General features: G+C 42.2%; 1 protein-coding gene and 1 pseudogene across 2 annotated transcripts in view; one reads left to right on the plus strand and one right to left on the minus strand.

Moving 5' to 3' along the window:
- The window catches only part of PKHD1 (PKHD1 ciliary IPT domain containing fibrocystin/polyductin), a 386,375-nt gene extending 373,735 nt beyond the window's left edge, over positions 1-12,640 (minus strand). The window contains exons 1-6 of the mRNA XM_081141333.1: positions 12,566-12,640; positions 8,682-8,818; positions 7,051-7,128; positions 6,343-6,487; positions 3,808-3,916; positions 73-130 (exon numbers count right to left, since the gene is read on the minus strand). Of these exons, the coding sequence (XP_080997459.1) occupies positions 73-130; positions 3,808-3,916; positions 6,343-6,487; positions 7,051-7,128; positions 8,682-8,742 (451 nt within the window). The 5' untranslated portion in view covers positions 8,743-8,818; positions 12,566-12,640. The remainder of the gene's footprint in view (positions 1-72; positions 131-3,807; positions 3,917-6,342; positions 6,488-7,050; positions 7,129-8,681; positions 8,819-12,565) is intronic.
- Positions 12,641-17,665: 5,025 nt separating this feature from the next.
- Positions 17,666-18,097, plus strand: LOC308558506 (type III endosome membrane protein TEMP pseudogene; annotated as a pseudogene). The gene has a single exon. The product of its transcript is annotated as a type III endosome membrane protein TEMP pseudogene (transcript).
- The last annotated feature ends 224 nt before the right edge of the window (positions 18,098-18,321 follow it).

Raw genomic sequence — 18,321 nt, forward strand, 5'->3', positions numbered from 1 at the left:
GGTAGGAGAGTTTGCAACAGGCTTTTGCAAAGGGATTCACAACTATTCCTATTTTAATAGGAGATTTCTTACCTGGAACTCCACTTGGTGGATTCACTTGGTAAATAATGGGTGTCTGTGACCTGGAAAACTGTTTAGAAAATATAATCACATGTGAGCGTTTCATTAGACTCTCAACCACAAACACAGGAAGGACAAGTCATTCCTCACAGAGCATTCAGCTAAGGTAGTAAATGATATGTTTCCTCAAACCACCTTAAATCTATGTCTGTTTAACTTCATAATATTTCTGTGAAGTAGAGACGGCAGATATTATTACAGCTCTTCCATAGTTGAGGTAAAGGAATTAGATAAAGGTCATATAAAGCTCCCTTTTGTACCACGTGGCCCAAACCTTGGCAAGCCTGTTTCTAGCGGTCAGACTCAGGGACACGTTTTACCAGAAGGAAAGCTGGGCAGCCCACGCTTTAAAATACCAACTTTTTAATTCCATTATTGTAACTTGGTATCTTAGGGTCTTGAAATTTGTTTTTCGACACAATAACTTGTTTATTTAAATTGAAAGGATTGCAACTTAAACTATTAGCAGCCAGCGTGATGGTAGGGATTAGCAAACTATGAGCAACTGAAAGTGGGAGAGGCACACGAGTGAGGTGGCTATGGGGATAATGGGAGGTGCTTGTGGGGAGGAAAAGAATTCACATGATTCAAGGACGGGGAAGCAGCATTACTCTTCCAGAAGGAGGGGGAAAGCAGTGATGGAGAGGCGGGAGCCTGATAAAGCCGGGTCATGGCGCTCCAAGTCAGCTAGCAGCGCCCCTCGCTCCAAAAAGCTTCATCTGCCCACCATAAACTTCGAAGCCAGGTTCAACGCCTGCCTCAGTCATTGTTGCATCCCTGTGCACAGCCTCGTAGGTAGAAGACATTCCAATTTTTGTGAGTGAATGGAGCAGCCCCTCCTGAGATGATGGGTGTACTGTCTCAACAGAGAGAAAGAGAAAATTCCAGGAATTCTATCCTGCCTATAGGCATCTGGGTTAGTCCCAGGTCAGGGCAGTTCACAGTCAGGGCCAGTGTGAGGAAACAAAGCATAAAAATGGGCTGACCAGGCCAAAGAATGGCCCATGAGCTAATGACTCTCCCAGGAAGAGAACAGTTCTCCCAAACTCCTCTAGCTGCCTAAACCACCACCGCCATTCCCCACAACCTGCAGTGCTTCCCATTTGCAAAATGAAGACAGCGAATTGTTTTGGCTGGTGTGCTGCCAGCACCCCAGGAGTCCATCTTCCCAGGGAAAATATTACCAAAGAATAACTCCCTGTTAATCAACAGCCCTAATCAAACATCAAGAACCAGCAGACATTTCCACAAAGCTGATGAGGGCTTGGCAAGAGCAGTTTTCCAGTATTGATCCACATAGCTGTGCCATCTGCCACCAAGACTAAATTTCCTCCCTTTCTAAAGGAAAGGGTTAGAACATAGTTCACAGAAAATATGTAGAGTCAGGGGTCAAAATAAGAATGCTGGGACCTCACTGGTTGGGAGCTGGCTCCATCTCACCAAAAGATAAATATTCATGCAATTCCACACATGCCAAGCACACAATCCCCACTGCGGCCTCCCAGGCTCTTCCTGCACCCAGGCCTTCATCTCCCGCTGGTTTTCCCTTCATACCATGATCACTCCCATTGGAATTATATCATAGGGGCCTCATGAAATAGACTGATGGTTATTGCTCCTTCTCACGGATGTTAGAAACTGAGGCAGATGGAACAACTGAGTCCAAATCAGCTAAGGAAACATACCTCTTGATTTCCAACTGGAGATATAAAATCTACCACTCAGTCTATAAGCCTTCCACCAGAAAAGGGGGACAGCATATAGCGATTCCTTTATCACTCCCAATTTCTCAGAGCCTGGTGGGGCAGGCTCCAAGTTCAGCCTCAAAAAAGGCTTCACTTGTGATTCTCTCTGAGCTGACACAACATAAAATGTTACATTTCTAAGAGAAACAAGCCCCTGGTCACCCATCAAGCTAGAGACATGACAAAGTGAAAAATTAATGAGCTTCCAAATCAAGCTTCCCGCCCGCTGATCCTTGAGACTAAGTCGAAGTTGGAGCAGCAGCAGTAAGATGCAGGGGTGGGGTAGGGGGAAGCAGGGGGTTAGAATGAACTGCTTGATAAACCTTCTGTGAGTTGTTGAACTTGTCAGTGCCTGCAGCAGACTCTTTGGAGTGGATCTGCGAGATGGAATTAAATTTTTTTAAAAATACATCTTTATTGATTTCAGAGAGAGGAAAGAAGAGGGAGAGAGAGATAGAAACATCAATGATGAGAGAGTCATTGATAGGCTGCCTCCTGCAGGCCCCCTACTGGGGATCGAGCCTGCAATCCAGGCATGTGCCCTGGCTGGGAATCGAACCGCGACCTCCTAGACCATAGGTTGATGCTCAACTGCTGAGCCACGCAGGGCTGGGCAGAATTAATTTTTAATACTCATTGGTTCCCCCAGTCCCAGTCCCAAAACAAAGAGACAACCAGTGTTTTATTTAGCTTGGAATGCCTCTCATTAACTGCATCCCCTGGTGATTTTTCATCAGCATCCAAGCTGGTTGAACCACTGAAAGACTTGTTTTCTTTAATGTGCAATTTTAGGAACTGTTTCTCTTCTTTCCCCTCTCTCTCCTTTCCAAGCTTTAATAAGGAAGAAAACTACAATCTGGGGTGGAAGGGCATCAAAACCCAAAGCAGCCTGGTGATTGAGGGGCATGCTAGGCCATCTCTCTTCTGTTACATTCACTGAGACAGTCTATGTGCAAAAATTCCAGAAAAGAAAATTATCTTGGAGTGAGAAACAAGTTGGAAAATGTGAATTGACAGCACATTCCAAAATTGAGAAATGAATTGCCTATATAAAATGTGGATCAGATTAGAGATGAATTTAGAAGATGAGGTCTTGTTGTAAAGAAACACTAATTAATGACTGAATTGTACTTTCATAAACAGGGGCATCCTATGAGAAGTATCACATGTCAAAGGAACACTGTCAAACCTCTGCCTTGTATGAGAAGTCTGGTACCCACACTCTCAGAGATTATTTTGGAATAAAATTAATCTGAAACAGACAGTACACTGAGCCAAACAGAACATGGAGCCTCAGTATGCATATTGAGTCCCTAAAATAAGTCAGGTATTAGCTCATAACTCTCTCTCTCTTTCTCTCTCTCTCTCCCTCCCTCCCTCCCTCTCTCTCCTTGAAGGGGAATTCCACCAGCAAGTGCCCTTTCACTCTAGGGTTAGAAAGAGTGTAGAAATCAACCATCAAGTAGAGAGGAAGGTGGAAGTTGGATCCCTGAGTCCCTTCACCAGGCTGAGACTCAGTATGATGGCAGCTGTAAAACAAAATACATGTGCACACTGGTGATTTTTGTGGCTCCTCTGGGCTTCAGATTAGGATCAGAGTTAGATGCAGGTTCAAATCCTAGTTCTGCCACTTAATACCTGGGCAAGTTTTTTATGATGTGGGCAAGTTATTTAATCTCCCTGAATCTCAGATTACTCATGTATAAAAGCAGGATAATAAATAGCTACCCTATAAATTTGTGATTATTAAATTAACATGCATAAAACACAAGCACTCAATACCTACCTTCCATTAACTCAGTCTCAGAAACCTCGTAACTGTCATCCACCTTCCCTCTTACCCTGGCAAAGCAGACCCCCTGCCTTCTTTATAACTTGCTTGTCGCTAGCACAAGCACATGCTCAGACCAGGCAAACACGTTCTTCCATCCTTAGAACCCACCTTGAAAGTACAGCTGTCAGGTAGTCCTGGAGATGGGCTGCCTACCGTTTTTCCCCCAGAGTGCACTTCCAGGTGGTACATTCCCTCATGTGCTTCCGACAGCAGAGGCCTGAAGGCAGAAAGTGGAAATCCTTAAGAATCAAAAACTGAATTGCCAAAGCTAGCAGCCCCACCTGACCTTCAAATTTCCTCCCTGCACCTGTGCAGCAGAACTAACCAAGGATCCCTATATTTCATTTTTTACCTCTTAGATTCACTCATCCAGTAGACTTTAAAGGTTGGATCCTTTAGCAAAAGAAGTTATAATTTTTTTTTTTAATTAAAAGTCTCTAAAATAAAATTTTAAATGTCCTGTTTCTTGGAATCGTAGGTTCATAGGACTTTAAAAGTTGGAAGGGACATTGATAGATAATCTAATCCTAGTTTCTATTTAAAAAAATGACAGTTCCAATGAGATAAACAGATTTATGTGTGTGAACACGGCAAGTTAAGGACAAAGTAGGGCTTGAGTCCTAGTCTCTTTCTGATAAAAGGCATTGATTTTACTTGTTGCCAAAAGAGCTCTAAATGTCTTAATCATCTAAGCAGTCCATAAACACTTCACATATCCATTGAGAGAATCCCAGACCTTCTCTCTTCTTTCCATGAACAGCACAGCATTTCTTTGCCTCTTTGACACTGCCATTTATGTTGATTTTTATAAGGGGAAATATGATGAATAAGAGACTAGATTTGAGAAGTGTCTCCCTTCAAAATCTTCTCACCAAAGTCTTTAGTATAACCTTAAACCTTTAAATCTGCGCTGTCCAATGTGTTGGCCACTAGCCATAGGGGTTTATTGAGCACTTAAATTGTGGCTAGTCCCAACTAAGATGTGCTCTACATATAAATTACACACTGGATTTTAAAGATTTCATATGCAAAATGAAAAAAGGCTATACAGTATCTTATTAATAATTTTTATATTGACTACATATGAAATGATAACATTTTGGATATGTTGAGTTACTAAAATTAGTTTCACTTGTTTCTTTTGACTTTTTTATGTGGCTACCAGAAAGTTTTACATTACATTTGTGTCTCATGTTACATATTGATTGGGCAGTGCTGATTTAGATGCTGCAGTGCCTGTTTTTGTAAAAGCAGATATTACAGTATTTCATTGATGATACATTATACATTTTTTACACTTGAATGTTAATTGAACTCCATAGCCATCTTCCAATGAATGAGTACATTGAAAAAACTAGTATTTCTTTTTCTCTAAAAAGATGATATAAAATGAAAATCAATGGTGCATCCTAAAATTATTTGTATGTTGGGACCCCAAGATAAAACAAGTGACTCTTTAGAGCTTTGATTTATTTCACAGCAAGCTCTTGCAAGGATACACGTGCCCAAATATAGCATAAAACCTAGGGAAAATGTAAAGCCCAGTGTTAAAACCAATAGTAGTGTTATATGGACGTTCAGTTCAATAAACATCTATTGAGCATCTTCAACTTGCAAGGTATTGTGCTAAGCACCAGAAGGGCTCCAAGGGTGGGGTTGAGCACATCCCCTGTCCTCAAAGCACTTGATTCTATAAGAATGAATCTGACAAGTGGGCGACTGACATAAATATAATGAGAAACATAGGGCTGAGGAAACAGGGTCACTAGGGTACACATGCTATGCTTTTGTGTAAATTATAAAAAGATCTCCCTTCACATAATGAACTGCACGCACACACACACACACACACACACACACACACACACACTCACGACCCCTTGTGGATGAATTACTAAAAGATGCTCCTTCCTCAAAGCTGTTGCAACCATAGCCTGGATTTCAGCCTGTACTTGTCCCTCTTTCAAAGAAAGGAAAAATTACAGTCAATTGGATTTTCAGGGGAGAGGTGCCATTTGGAGTATGGTTGACTAAGATTTCAATAGGGAGAGATGGAAGAAGGGGAACAAATAGAAGGTGAAAGGAAATGACAATGTTTTTTTCTCTCAACCAGTGACTCACTTTCATGCAGCATCTCTAAGATAGGAGTATTGAAAGAATGAACTAGTGTAAACTTCATAGATCAACACAAGCCTGAGTAGAACAATAGATTACCTGGAACGCTAATCAATCATATCAAACTCAGCAAACACACTGAGGACTCAAGCAAATTGTTTTTCTAGCTGGTTTTGGGTTTGTGCACAATCATTACAATTATGCCTACTTCAAAAGATGAGTTCTTTAGATGGCAAAATGACACCATATATTGAAATCATAATAGCTATAGAGCTCCTTGCAAAAAAATGGAAACCCAGTCTAGCCCCTCTTTATAAATATATCAAAATCCTCAAACTTCTTCTTCCTCCTTTGAGCTCTAGGGCCCTGGTAGGAACCCTTTAAGAAGCACATTCACATGGAACATTTTAAAAGACTATAGCGAATAATTGCAGCCACAGCAGGAGTGGCTTAATTTGCCACCAAAACACTCCTGAGACAAGCAAAGCACTTGTCCTGTCTGATCTTCTCATTTTGGGACAGGTATACCTGGTCCTGCACACCACCACCGGCAAATCCGAGAAGACAGGGGAGATGTCACAGGGGATGCTCGGCAGTGAAGGCTCAGCCACGTTCACCAGGTGTATTTCCAGCTGAGAGCCATTGGCAGGATATAGGAGGCTGGACTCCAAATCTGAACAAAAGAAAAAGGGGAATCTCAGACTGAGCAGAGCTGTAACCCAAACAAGAGAATATAAAAACATGGCCACCAGGGGGCAATGTGAGACATTGAGTTTGCCTAAGGATTAAATTAATTTCTCATTTCCAAAGGCATTTATGTACAAAGTTTTATCTCTTCAAGTCCATCCACTTAAATCCAGGAAAAAATATTTCAACCCTCAAAATTACTCTCTACTGTGGTAGAGATGGGTGCCCTGAGCCATGGTTTAGAAGCTCCCATGTATTGAATTATCCAAAAGGGAGAAAACTAAGATTCTGGGGGAACACATTGCCAAGTACTATGCATAGCACATCCATAGCTCACTTAGGGTTCCTAGAGTCCCATCCCACAGCTAAGAATGTGGGACTATAATGTGCTCTGCTTCTGTGACATTAGCAAGTGAGCACCTGGAAACACAGAAGTAGGTCAGTTGACCCATTTCCCTTCAGGCCCTCCTTTACACCTGTCCTTAGACAAGGAAGAAAAACACAGATTCATATTTCTTAGGAGTCTTTAGATTAATGACACAAACCTACCATCAAAAATAACTGTAATCCATGTTCCTCCTGCAAGACTACCTTCTTCAGGTTCAATGTGGAAACTCAGGCAAGGCACTGTAAAAAAGTGAGAAAAACACTGCTTTTGAAGGTCAGACTCTATCCACCAGCTTCCTGAGTGTTATGAAACAAAATTTAGCATTCATCAGAATCTCCAGAAGGGCTTGACAGAGCACAGATAGCGAGGCCCCACCACCAGAGTTTCTGATTCTGTATGTCTGAGATAGGGCCCAAGATTTACATTTCTGACCAAGTGCTGTTGGTTTAGGGACCACATGGACCACACCTTTGAAACTCCTACTTGAAGGAAAGTTCTGACTGATTCTCTCATCTTAGACATCCAAAAACCCAGTGTTCACCAGAACAATCCTGAATTTGTACTTACTCTGAAAAGAGCCTCAAGGACACCTTTAGTACCTAATTCAACCCATAACACCTCTTCTCTCTCTTTCTCACTCTTTAATAAGGTAGTCATATTTAATTGCAAAGTCACCACTTATTCCTCGTGTTTTCACTTCCCAGAAAAGAGGAGAAGCTTCTAGAAGCTGTCCTTATTTCAATCCTCCTGCTCAGTATGCCATCCTTTGCTTTACCCCTAGTTTTGGATACATGATCAGAATGATTCTCCAAATAGACACAAAATTCTGTAGATTTTTGCTTTGCCTGTACAGAGAGGGGCATGGATCCGTGCTGGAATTTCCTTAAAATAAAAATTTTTAAATTTTTAAAAAGCACTGTAGACTTCACATGCTGGGATAGTGTGAGTTTTCCCATAGAGACCTTTGGCTGATCATGACCTTATTAATTTCTCATCTTTGAAGATGCTCCTGAAAATATTTTGGCCAACATGAAGCCAATTCAAGAAAGCCAATAAAAATCAGTCAGCTACTCCATGAGATCATAGATAGGAAAAGTGTTATCTGCAGAACACTTTTCAGTTTCTATGTCAAAAATGTTAAATGATATCCCAGGCCGCCCTAACTCTGGCTAGCCTAGGGCTCCCATGTACAGCTAGCTATACAGGTGGTACACTGCACAACCAAAGGTGATGGAACCTTTCACATCAAAACAATCATTCATGGCAACCCTGGCAAGACCAGTCCATGCTTATACCTCAAAGGTGCATTAGATAGTTCTACCTAAAGAAAACCAAAAACAAATGCCACAAAATGATATAGAAGATTACCAGATTCACAGAGAAAATCAGAAACATAATTTGAAAAAAGGAAATTTTAATACAAATAGTCATTAATCACTAAGACAAGATAAGTTTCTCCCTTTGGGAATATTAAACAATAAAACCTAAAAGAATTACATCATATGGCCCAAAAAGGAATTAGAAAAAGAAAGTTATAAGTTATTATTAAAAGCTCTAGACTATAAAAGTAACCTCCACTGGTCATTAAAAATTGAAGTATATATTTACAACTATTTAATATATAAACTCAACTACTAAGCAGAAAAAAATAATTATTAAGCAGAGAAAATTTAAACCCAAGGCAAATACTTCAATACTTCCCCCCACAATAACATTTTAAGTATCCATAACTAGTTCTGAAGGGAACCTGTCATGTTCTATCTATAATTCCTTCAAAACCTATCCTACTTACCTGCCAAAAGTAGCATTTCAATACTTCTCAGGGAGATCAGACAAGCAATCATCTCATCCATTTGAGTCAATCCTCTCAAAATTGCTCAGACATGAAAAGCATTTTCAATTTTGATTGGAGCAGCATAGCTTTTGAGCCTTATAAAAATAAAATTAAAAATCACTATAATTTTTTTCAGCTTAAATACTATTACTGTGCTATGTTAAAACTTGGGAAATTAAGAAAGTGATACCAAAATGACCCTAGAGTATTCAAAGGGACTCACCATATTCCAAAGCTCTAGTGAAAAAGACAATCTATGAATTTTATATAAAATCATCGCTATTTCACCCCATCCCCTTGTCCCACCAACTTATTTTATGCATGTTTAATTTGGGTAAATAACAACCTCTCTTTTTAATTCATTATTGGACAAAAGCTTAATTTTAAAATAAATTAATTCTAGATATCTATTACATCTAGATATAAAATAAATAAATTCTAATTAATGATGTCTTGGAGGGAAAGCATTTTTTGTTTGTTTTGCTTTTGTTTTTTGGAGGAGTCTCAGTCCTTCGGGAAACAATCAACACAAAAAAGTGAAGAGATTAACAAAGTAAATGTGAAATAATGGGCTGAAAAAAATGGTATTAATGGGAATTGGGGGGAAATTGTGTGATCCTCACAGTAGAGAAATAAGGGAGAAAAGAAACAGAGGGAGGAAAAGCCAGACCTTCGGAACCAGACCTCATGGCCCAGCGTCTGTTTTCATTCCGCAGTGCCCGGTATGCCAGGCCTCCCTTCCTTAAGCACTGCCTTCATCGCTCTGTTCTGCATAAAGCTTTTAGTTCAACGCAAAGCCTCCATCATTTGTAAAATGATTGGAAGAATGCTTCTTAGGATTTGTTTCAAGATTAACTGAAGTGATCTAGATAAAGGAACTGACACAGAGCCTGGCACAAACGAGCCGCCCAACAAGTTAGCTTTTCTTCCACGGGTCTCGTATTTCCACTGGAAACCCTCTCTCGGCCTTTCCAGCCTTGCCACCCCCGGCCCCACTACCTTTCCAACTTTCCCTCATATTGCTCCCCAGTGTGAACCGAGCACTGCAGCCAGGATGTTGTCCCCACCATCTCTCAGACAAGCCTTCCACATGCGAGCCTCTGCCTTGGCTGCTGCTAGTTGCTTCCTAGATTCCCCAAACTCTCTTGTGGCCTCATGACATCCCGGCGCTCCTTCATGGCCCAGTTCAGGAGCCGCTTTGTCCATGGAATCCATGCCCAGTATTGGTTCAGAAAGTGGCCCCCAAACACAGAGGGCAAGGAGAGATGGAAGAAACAGACAGGCCACTCCAGATTGGTAGGTGGCCGGTTTAATAAGCAAGGGAGCTTACATCCGAGGCTTGTCTTTGTGGCAGCAACAAGAGTAGATCTCCACACCCACCCACCAGAATCTTAAAAGTTTATATAATACAGAGACTTTAACTGGGTTCACTCACATAGACTGTCAAGATGGTTTCAACAACATCTTACTCTCTGAAGGCTGTCCTTGAAAACGGTCCCCACTGTGGGAACAGGGGGCAGAACGCACATTTCAACGACAGGGGAAGGGCCTGCACTAACCAAATGTGGATGCTTTCCTTGGGCTCTTGCTGGAACTTGGTAGCTATATCAATAAGCTCCGCAGGCACATATTCTCTCATTACGCACGTTTCCTGAACTGGAGGCTGCCCACATGACTGGGGTTGTTGCTGCTGTGCTTTGCTTTCCCTTGCACTGGAGGTCGGACAGCATGGGCCATTTCTCCCGTTTTACTGGCAGTCACCACAACATCCTCCCCTCATTCTCCTCAGTTTCTCAGGGATTCTGCATCTTAGCATCCCAATCAGGCTTTGTCAGAGCTCAGATCCTAATTCAAGGCAGCATGCGTCCTCCTAGCTTTGCAAAATGGCATGCTAAGCTCTCCAACTTATCCTGCTCGCACACCTTGTCTGCTAGCCCCAAGGTGGACAGCCACAGGTCCTTCTCTAACCTCAGCTTTTCTTCCACCTTTCTGACTTCAGTTTCAGCCTCTAGTTGGGCATCGGTGGCCTGCTGAACTGCCCCACAGTACATTCCAAGGACAGGGGAGAGGTGAAAAGCCTCAGATTGCCAGGCCCAGCTCTGTGGTCAATAAGCAGCCACATCCTTCCGCAACACCCAGCCATCCCAGCTCTCATCGCCCTTTCCTCCCTGACGTCTAGCTTGTGTCCCACGCAGCCTGCACCAGATGGTGCAGTGCCACACATATATGCCTATTCTTCTAGCCTGTCCACTCCTCAGACAGGACTTCTATTCCACAACCCTTACTGCACAGGTGCCACATAGCACTCGGTAAATTCTGATTGGTGAATTCGTGGTTTTTTTTAAATATGTTCTTATTGGTTTCAAACAGAGGAAGGGAGAGGGAGGGAGAGAGACAGAAATAACAATGATGACAGTCATTGATCCGCTGCCTCCAGCCGGGGATCGAGTCCAAAACCAGGGCATGGTGAATACATATCTAAATAATCCAAGCCTGGGTTCACCTAATCTGGAAGAAATAATTTACACACATGTGGAATGGGAAGAATTCATGGAAGCCTGGCTGAAAAGCTGTGTACCTTAGATAACACCCTGATGCCAGCTCTGGAAGGGCTACTGAACTACTACCTGGCACCCCAAGCCAGAGGGCACCAATATAATACTATGAAAAATAATGGCTCTAAAACTTTCTGAAAGTTAAAAAAATTACAGAATTAAATACATACACATATCACTAAAGCCCAACTTTAATTTTTAAGGAAACACTGAGACTAGCAAAAATAGTTATTCCAATTCAGAAAATATAAAAGCCATAATAAATGCCCAGAAAAAATGTTTGAGGAAAAAACACACCTTAGAATTAACTTATCTTATAAAAATGTCCTGATTAAGATAGCCCAATACTATATAAAGTCATCTACATTTAATTAAAATCCACAAACATTTATTATATGCCAAATATATGCTAGGCACTGTGCTAGGAGCTAGGAAAACTGAGACAAATAATCTGGGTACCTGCCCTCAGTCCCCTAGCTTATGGGGTAGGAATGGAGGCTACCTGCATTTATGAAATGAGTTCTAAAACTTCCAAAGAGATTCAGGAGCTGTTCCTTTACGTTGCAATATTCCTTAAATTTTTACATCTATTTGGAATATAATTCATTTTTAAAACATTGAATTTTCAGAAATACACCTATTGCATAGAGAAAGGTGCCCAGGAGTATTTGCTACTTAGTCCAAAAGCACCGGATCTAACTTGCTTGTTACACCCAATGGAATATCCCCAGCATGGGAGAGTCTATTTTCAATCTGGCTGTATGATTTTAACATTTCATTTGAGCAATTTCTCCCAAGCTTAGAACAATGGAAGTAGATATCCACACACTGGTTTTCTTAAAGCCTTATGTTCAGACTTGCATCTTTTCCTCCAGAATAGAGCAATCAAATCAATAGGGAATGTCATTTTTCTTAATATGGTTAATCCACAAATTCTTCTGAAGGATAAACTCAGCCTCCATTTAATTCTTTTAACCAGAACACTTTCTATCAGAGGAGAGCTGAGAGCATTTGGCCTAGCATTCTCAATCTCTCCTCTCTCTCTCTCTCTCTCTCTCTCTCTCTCTCTCTCTCTCTCTCTCGTCTCTTCTCTCTCTGCTCTTCTTCGCTCTTCTTCTCCTGCTCTTCTTTCCCTCCCTCCCCTTTTACTCTCTCTTTTGGGACTTTGGGAAACAGAGCTGCAAGGTTGCTACTAGAGATGCCCATTTCCTTTTGTTCGCCACGACACTGGCAAGAGATGCAATACCTAGAAAACAGAGAGCAGAGACCTTTTTGATCAAACAGTACCTTTTTTCTGTTTCTTTCTCGCTGTGACTCAAGGGCGAAATTATCTTTCCTTTCCAAATGATCTTGCTCCTCTCCGCCAAGCAAAAGTGGCCGTGTTATTTGGTTAGAGCCCAGCCCACAGCTACTGCGCAAGTAACTCACTCATGCTGGACGGTAACTCACCTAACTTGTTTGTCCTGGTCAAGTGTGTGCTAAAGTAGAAGTTCAGAGCTGACCCTAGGGCAAGTTTAATGATTAACACAAGCTATGTAGGATTTTTCTTCAGGGTCTTTTACAAATGACCCAAGAAAGAGTGTCTTACATTTTTCTTCACTTACCGCATGTGCCCCAGACAAGAGTTTTAAGTAAAAGTTCAGCCAGTAAGGCAAACAGGTATTCAATGATTGAAAGAATTTGCCAGTAAATCAGTGACCAAACACAGGACCCAGGAAAAAGGACCAGCTTCCTGATCATATCAGTCCATGCCCAGTGGGTCCTAACTAGAAGAAATTCTCATCTCCTTTCCTTTGACAGAGGAGCCTTTCCAGTCGAATTTGATTGCCCTGAGTTTCCACCTCAAAGGACCATCAGTAGACCTGGAAAGCATCCCCAGCAAGCCAGATTTAATCTATGGAAATACAGCACAACTCTAATGAGAGTAGTGGAACTATCTTGTAGAAAGTATGGGAATTTACACAGAATCTGCTGTATATCACAGTGTGGCAACCAGTGACAGGCAGAATGATTTTCCTAGCTGTAGCCAGTAGTGTAGAGAAAGGGTGCCTGGCCAACTTGGGCAGGTAGGATGCCAATCACCCTGCCACACTGCCTACCTACTGAAACAAACTTCACTCTAGATGCCTCCAATGCAGGTCAACAAACATCAGTTGAGCCACATTTGTGTGCCTAGCACACAAGTAATGGAAAAGAGGGACAGACTAGGTTTGAGATTTCAGAATTATTGGCAATTTTTTTTTGTAAAGGAAATCATATTCATGAGTTACTTAAATGATTCAAAATTATTTTTTGAATATATATTTAAGGAATATAACACAGTTTCTGCCTTCAAAGTGCTTGCTGTCTGGCAAGAGACAGACTCATGATCAGATTAGTTACCTATATTGTAGTTGAATCTCCTGATAAAGACTTAACTCGTGTTTTATTTCCTGCTACTGGAGGGAAAAGTTTCCAAAAATTAACCTCATCTATCTTTGGGTAAGTAGCCAATAGTGGATATTTATAATTATTTTTGGTAGCTTAACCTCTCTCCTTTTTTTAAATAATACCTCAGGCAAATCTCATAACTTGCAGCTTACTTCTATTTGCTAAAACAAATTCAGTCCCAATGAAATGTGAGTAACGTATGCAGTTGAGTTAGTAGCATTACATCATTGTCAATTTCCTGGTTTTATAAGTCACTGTGGCTGTGTAAGCTGTGGCCTTAGGGGAAGCTGGATGAAGCGTGCACAGGAACACTGGTTTTTGTAATTTCTTACATTTTAAACCATTTTAAAATAAACGCACATTTTTAAAATATATAGTTTATCTTAATGTGTTCCAGCTTAATATTTCCAGCTCCCACCTGCCCCTGCCTGCACAGGGGCCTCAGGGCCCCAGGGGCCTCACAGAGAGGAGATGTGGTCTTTGCTTTTACTCCTCTCGCCCTTCTCTGAGACCCTTTCTGGGACCTCTGCAGTGTCAGGGTGAGGAGGAGGTTGAGGACAAGGGCTCACATATGTCTTTTTCACTTGGCTGGACTTCCTCTTAGAATCCTCACTGGCTCTGGCTACTTCTTGGACTGTCACTGAGTGGCCTTTGCTATCCTTTGAAAGACTTGAACAAGGAAGATATGAGTTCTTCCAGAGTCTTGGATGGGATCTCCCACTGCAGTCCCCCAGCCTGGGCATCTGTCCCCCAACCTGCTGTTCTAGCTCATCCCAGTCCTTTGTTCCTGGCACTTCCTTCCACGGCTCTTCCTACTGGGCTCCCCCTGCCCCACACAGAAAAGAGAAAAATGCCCAGTGACAGCTCAGGCCACCAATTCAAAGAATCTTCCTCCCCTTTTGTCATTTGCCCATATAGAGGCTGCCAAGGAGTTGGGCTATCAAGGCCTATTCAGCCATCCTTAATTAAGCCTGAGGAGCTGCAAGACCCCACTTGGGGAAGGGGTCCCTTGGAAATGTTAACTGTTTCCCTTCTTTTTGTCCTTAGTTCTCAGTCACAGTAGCCAAACACTGGGCAATAAGAACTTCATTCGCTGTCCTGTTATATATCACCTTATTTATTTAGAATCTGCCTCCCCCATTGTACTGCAGACTCCATCAGAACAGGGACAGTGCCCATCTTATTCACAGGGACTAGCACATAGTAGGTACTTCGTAAATGTCTGTGGAATGATTTAGTTAATGAATAAACCAGTGTGCACTTGTGTTCAATATTTAACACTAATGATTAAAAATAACTGGCCTCTACTGAGCTCTCTTAACTTTTTTCTGGACTACTTCATTTGGTCCTCACAACCACTCTACCAGATGGGCTTTACCATGATCCCCATTCTCCACATGGGGAAAACGGAGCACAGAGAAGTTATGAAAGGTGTCCAAGGTCACCCAGCAAGTGAGGAGTTGAGCTGGGCTTAGAAACAAGATCTCTCTGATTCCATTCCCCTAAGACACCTTTTTATGGAGAAGTTTGCATCAGGCATGTAAGCTGGGTGTCCTTAAACATTTGAATCCTATAACCAACACCCTGTTGTGATTCCATGCCACAAAGCCAGCATCTTATTACAGTGTGGCTTTTAGTACAGATGTAGAGAGAGCTACTCCAGCCAGGATTCCCCAGATCACAGACAAATCAATGAGTATTGGAGGGCAACATAGCAGTCCCTTAGGATTTGGTGAAGGAGAACTCACCAGAGAGCCAGAACTCCATGGGTATGCTGGCCAATCAGGTTTCTGAGCCATACTTGAACCTGGAGTTGGGTAATTTGCCTGGGAGAGTGCTGCCACTCATGAGGATTTGTCTGAATGCCAGCCAGTCTTCCCTAGGTGGAAAGGACATCCAGTGTCACCATATGCTAAGTGAACTGTTTTCTTTTGGTACAACATATCTGGTACATTATAGATATTCAACAAAAGAAATAATGAATGGATGGATGGATGGATGGATGGATGGATGGATGGATGGATGGATGGATGGATGGATAAATTAATAACATTCTAAACCATGAAAAAAATTATAGCAACCCATTTGATATGTTGACTATGTTTGAGACACTGAGACAACATGCTGGAAATATTTACATCTTAAATTAATACCTGATATTTGACTTTTAATTTTCAAGATTTTCTCTTTTTGTACACATTAGCTCATGTAATCTTTATTACAGTCTTCTGGGTTATTGTACCCATTTATTGTGACACCCATAAATATCAATCAACTCTTCTAAAGTGACAGCTAATTAATGTGGAGTCAGGACTAGAAACCAAATCCCTGGATCACAAACCCAAGGCCATAATGTGAGGTTTAAGGGTGTGGAAGTTGAAGCTTGTTGAAGTGGTCCTGAGGTCCACACCAGAGCCCTGTGCTTCACCAGAGATTCCTATGGTCAAATCCAATAACTAAACTGCCATGAACATCACAGCTGTATGTGCAGCCAAAAGACAAAAAAACATATTTGTTTATGTGAAAAATTAACATACTACATTTCTAAATAGTAGGTTGATATATACGAAGAAAGATCATTTTTAAAAATAGGTTCAATTTAACCCAGTTCAGTCCTCAACCTGAGGCAAAGGCTACAGGTCCCCTCAGTTAAAGCTTTCCAGATTCTGCCTCCTTAGTCTTCTTAATTCTCTTTGTCCCGCTGCCTCTGGTTGCAGACTTAACTCAGACCTGGTTTCTACTCCCTGGCCACTCCAGGGTAACCCTGCATTTGGATGGCTCGCTGGATCCACACTTTGGGCAGCATCTTCCCACTTGCTTCTTAGAGTCACACCCTGTGTCCCTCAGCCAGGCTCACCCACTCCTGACCAAAGCACCAGGGAAATAGTTCTACTTGGTTCCGTATTTTGTTATTGCCTGACTACCAATAGGGATTTCTCCATATCTTTCCAGTTTAGATATTGATACACCCATTTGGATCCCCCAAATAATTTGAACAAAATGAGTTCATTGTGGGGTGGAAACAGAGCCTGAGTAGATTCAAAATAGGCAAGATTCTGATCACTATAGAAAAACCTCCAAACTTCCAAACTTCTAATACTTAAAAAGCAAATAAACTTTAACCAGGTAAGATATTCACTAGGTTAATTTTAAGTTAAAACAAGTGGGACTTAAGAGAAAGTAGAGTCCATCTATGATAACATGTTTCAAACCCAGAATTGAAAGCAGAGCTCTCAGCCTCAGTATCTTGGGTTCAGACAGTTCCTCAGAAGCTAGTATTAAAAAAAATAAAAATAAAAAAAGGAACCTGGGATCAAGAATCAGAGAGACATGGACTCAGATCTATAACTTGCTAGTCTTATAGTCTTGGACAAGTTTGGGTATGCTGAGGTCTCACCCTCTTCAGCAGACAGGTAAGTGGTACCTGGGGAAACAGGAGACCAAAGCCCATCACCTCTACCTCGAGCAGCTCTACCAGTTTATTTCGGGATAAAGTTCAAATATTATTTTCTTTTTTTTTTTCTTTTTTTTTAATATATCTTTATTGATTTCAGAGAAAGGGAAGGAGAGGGAGAGAGAGAGAGATAGAAACATCAATGATGAGAGAGTCATTGATTGAGCCCGCAACCCGGGCATGTGCCCTGACCGGGAATCGATCCCCAATTGCCTGGATCCCAGGTCGATGCTCAACCGCTGAGCCACGCCCGGCCGGGCTCAAATATTATTTTCTATGTATGCCTAGAAGAGAAAATTTAGGGAAAGTACTGCTTAATTTCTCTACTGCCCTTGTTACCCCTCTGTGAAATGGGAATTCTTATGCTCCATCCCCAGGGAGCAGTCATGAGGATGAGATGAGATGACCTAATGCAGTAGAGTTAAGAATAAGCCCCAATGGCTCCCTCTGAGGGCACAGGTGAATAGACAGAGATGTGCCTGAAGGGCTAAGGGTAAAGGACCTGTGCCCCAGGACTCCCTGGCACCTGGCGAGCTTCTTGGAGCCAGGGCTCTTTTGGCCAAGGCCGAGGCTCATGGGTGTCTTCCAGCCACTCCATGGGTGACACAAACCAAACCATTGTGGGGTACTCGGAGTTCCCCATGGCATCAGCCATGTCCCCTGGGCCAGGCACTGGGGCCTAGACATGGCCTGTACTGGTGAGTGTTGTGCTGGGAGCTATGGTCCTTTGTCTCCTCATTGCACTTGCTGCCAGATGCCACCTCGGCCTCAAATCCCTCATCAGCTACCAGCACCGCCAGCTGCCCAGGACAAGGAAGGAGATCTGTCCTGAGGTAGGTGAAGATAAGAATGATGATGGCTTCATTGAGGACAATTACATTCAACCTGGGGCTAGCAGGCTGGGGACAGAAGGTGGCAGGCACTTCTCCCTCTGAGCCCCGATCTTTGGATACCCCCTGCCCCTCATGCCTGACATCTAAGGATCTTGACTACTACATGGGAGCCATAAACCTCAGGAAAGGAGGTGGCTAGGGTTTAAGGGCTGACCAAGGGTTGAGCAATTTTTGCTTTCCTGACACTGGCCACCAAAGTGACAATGACCCTCTCTTGCTCAATAACTCTCAGTGGCTCCCTGCTAGTCTCAGGATAAAGCCTACCA

This window comes from Miniopterus schreibersii, assembly GCF_964146895.1.
Source record: "Miniopterus schreibersii genome assembly, chromosome: 6".
NCBI classification, from domain to species: Eukaryota; Metazoa; Chordata; class Mammalia; order Chiroptera; family Miniopteridae; genus Miniopterus; species Miniopterus schreibersii.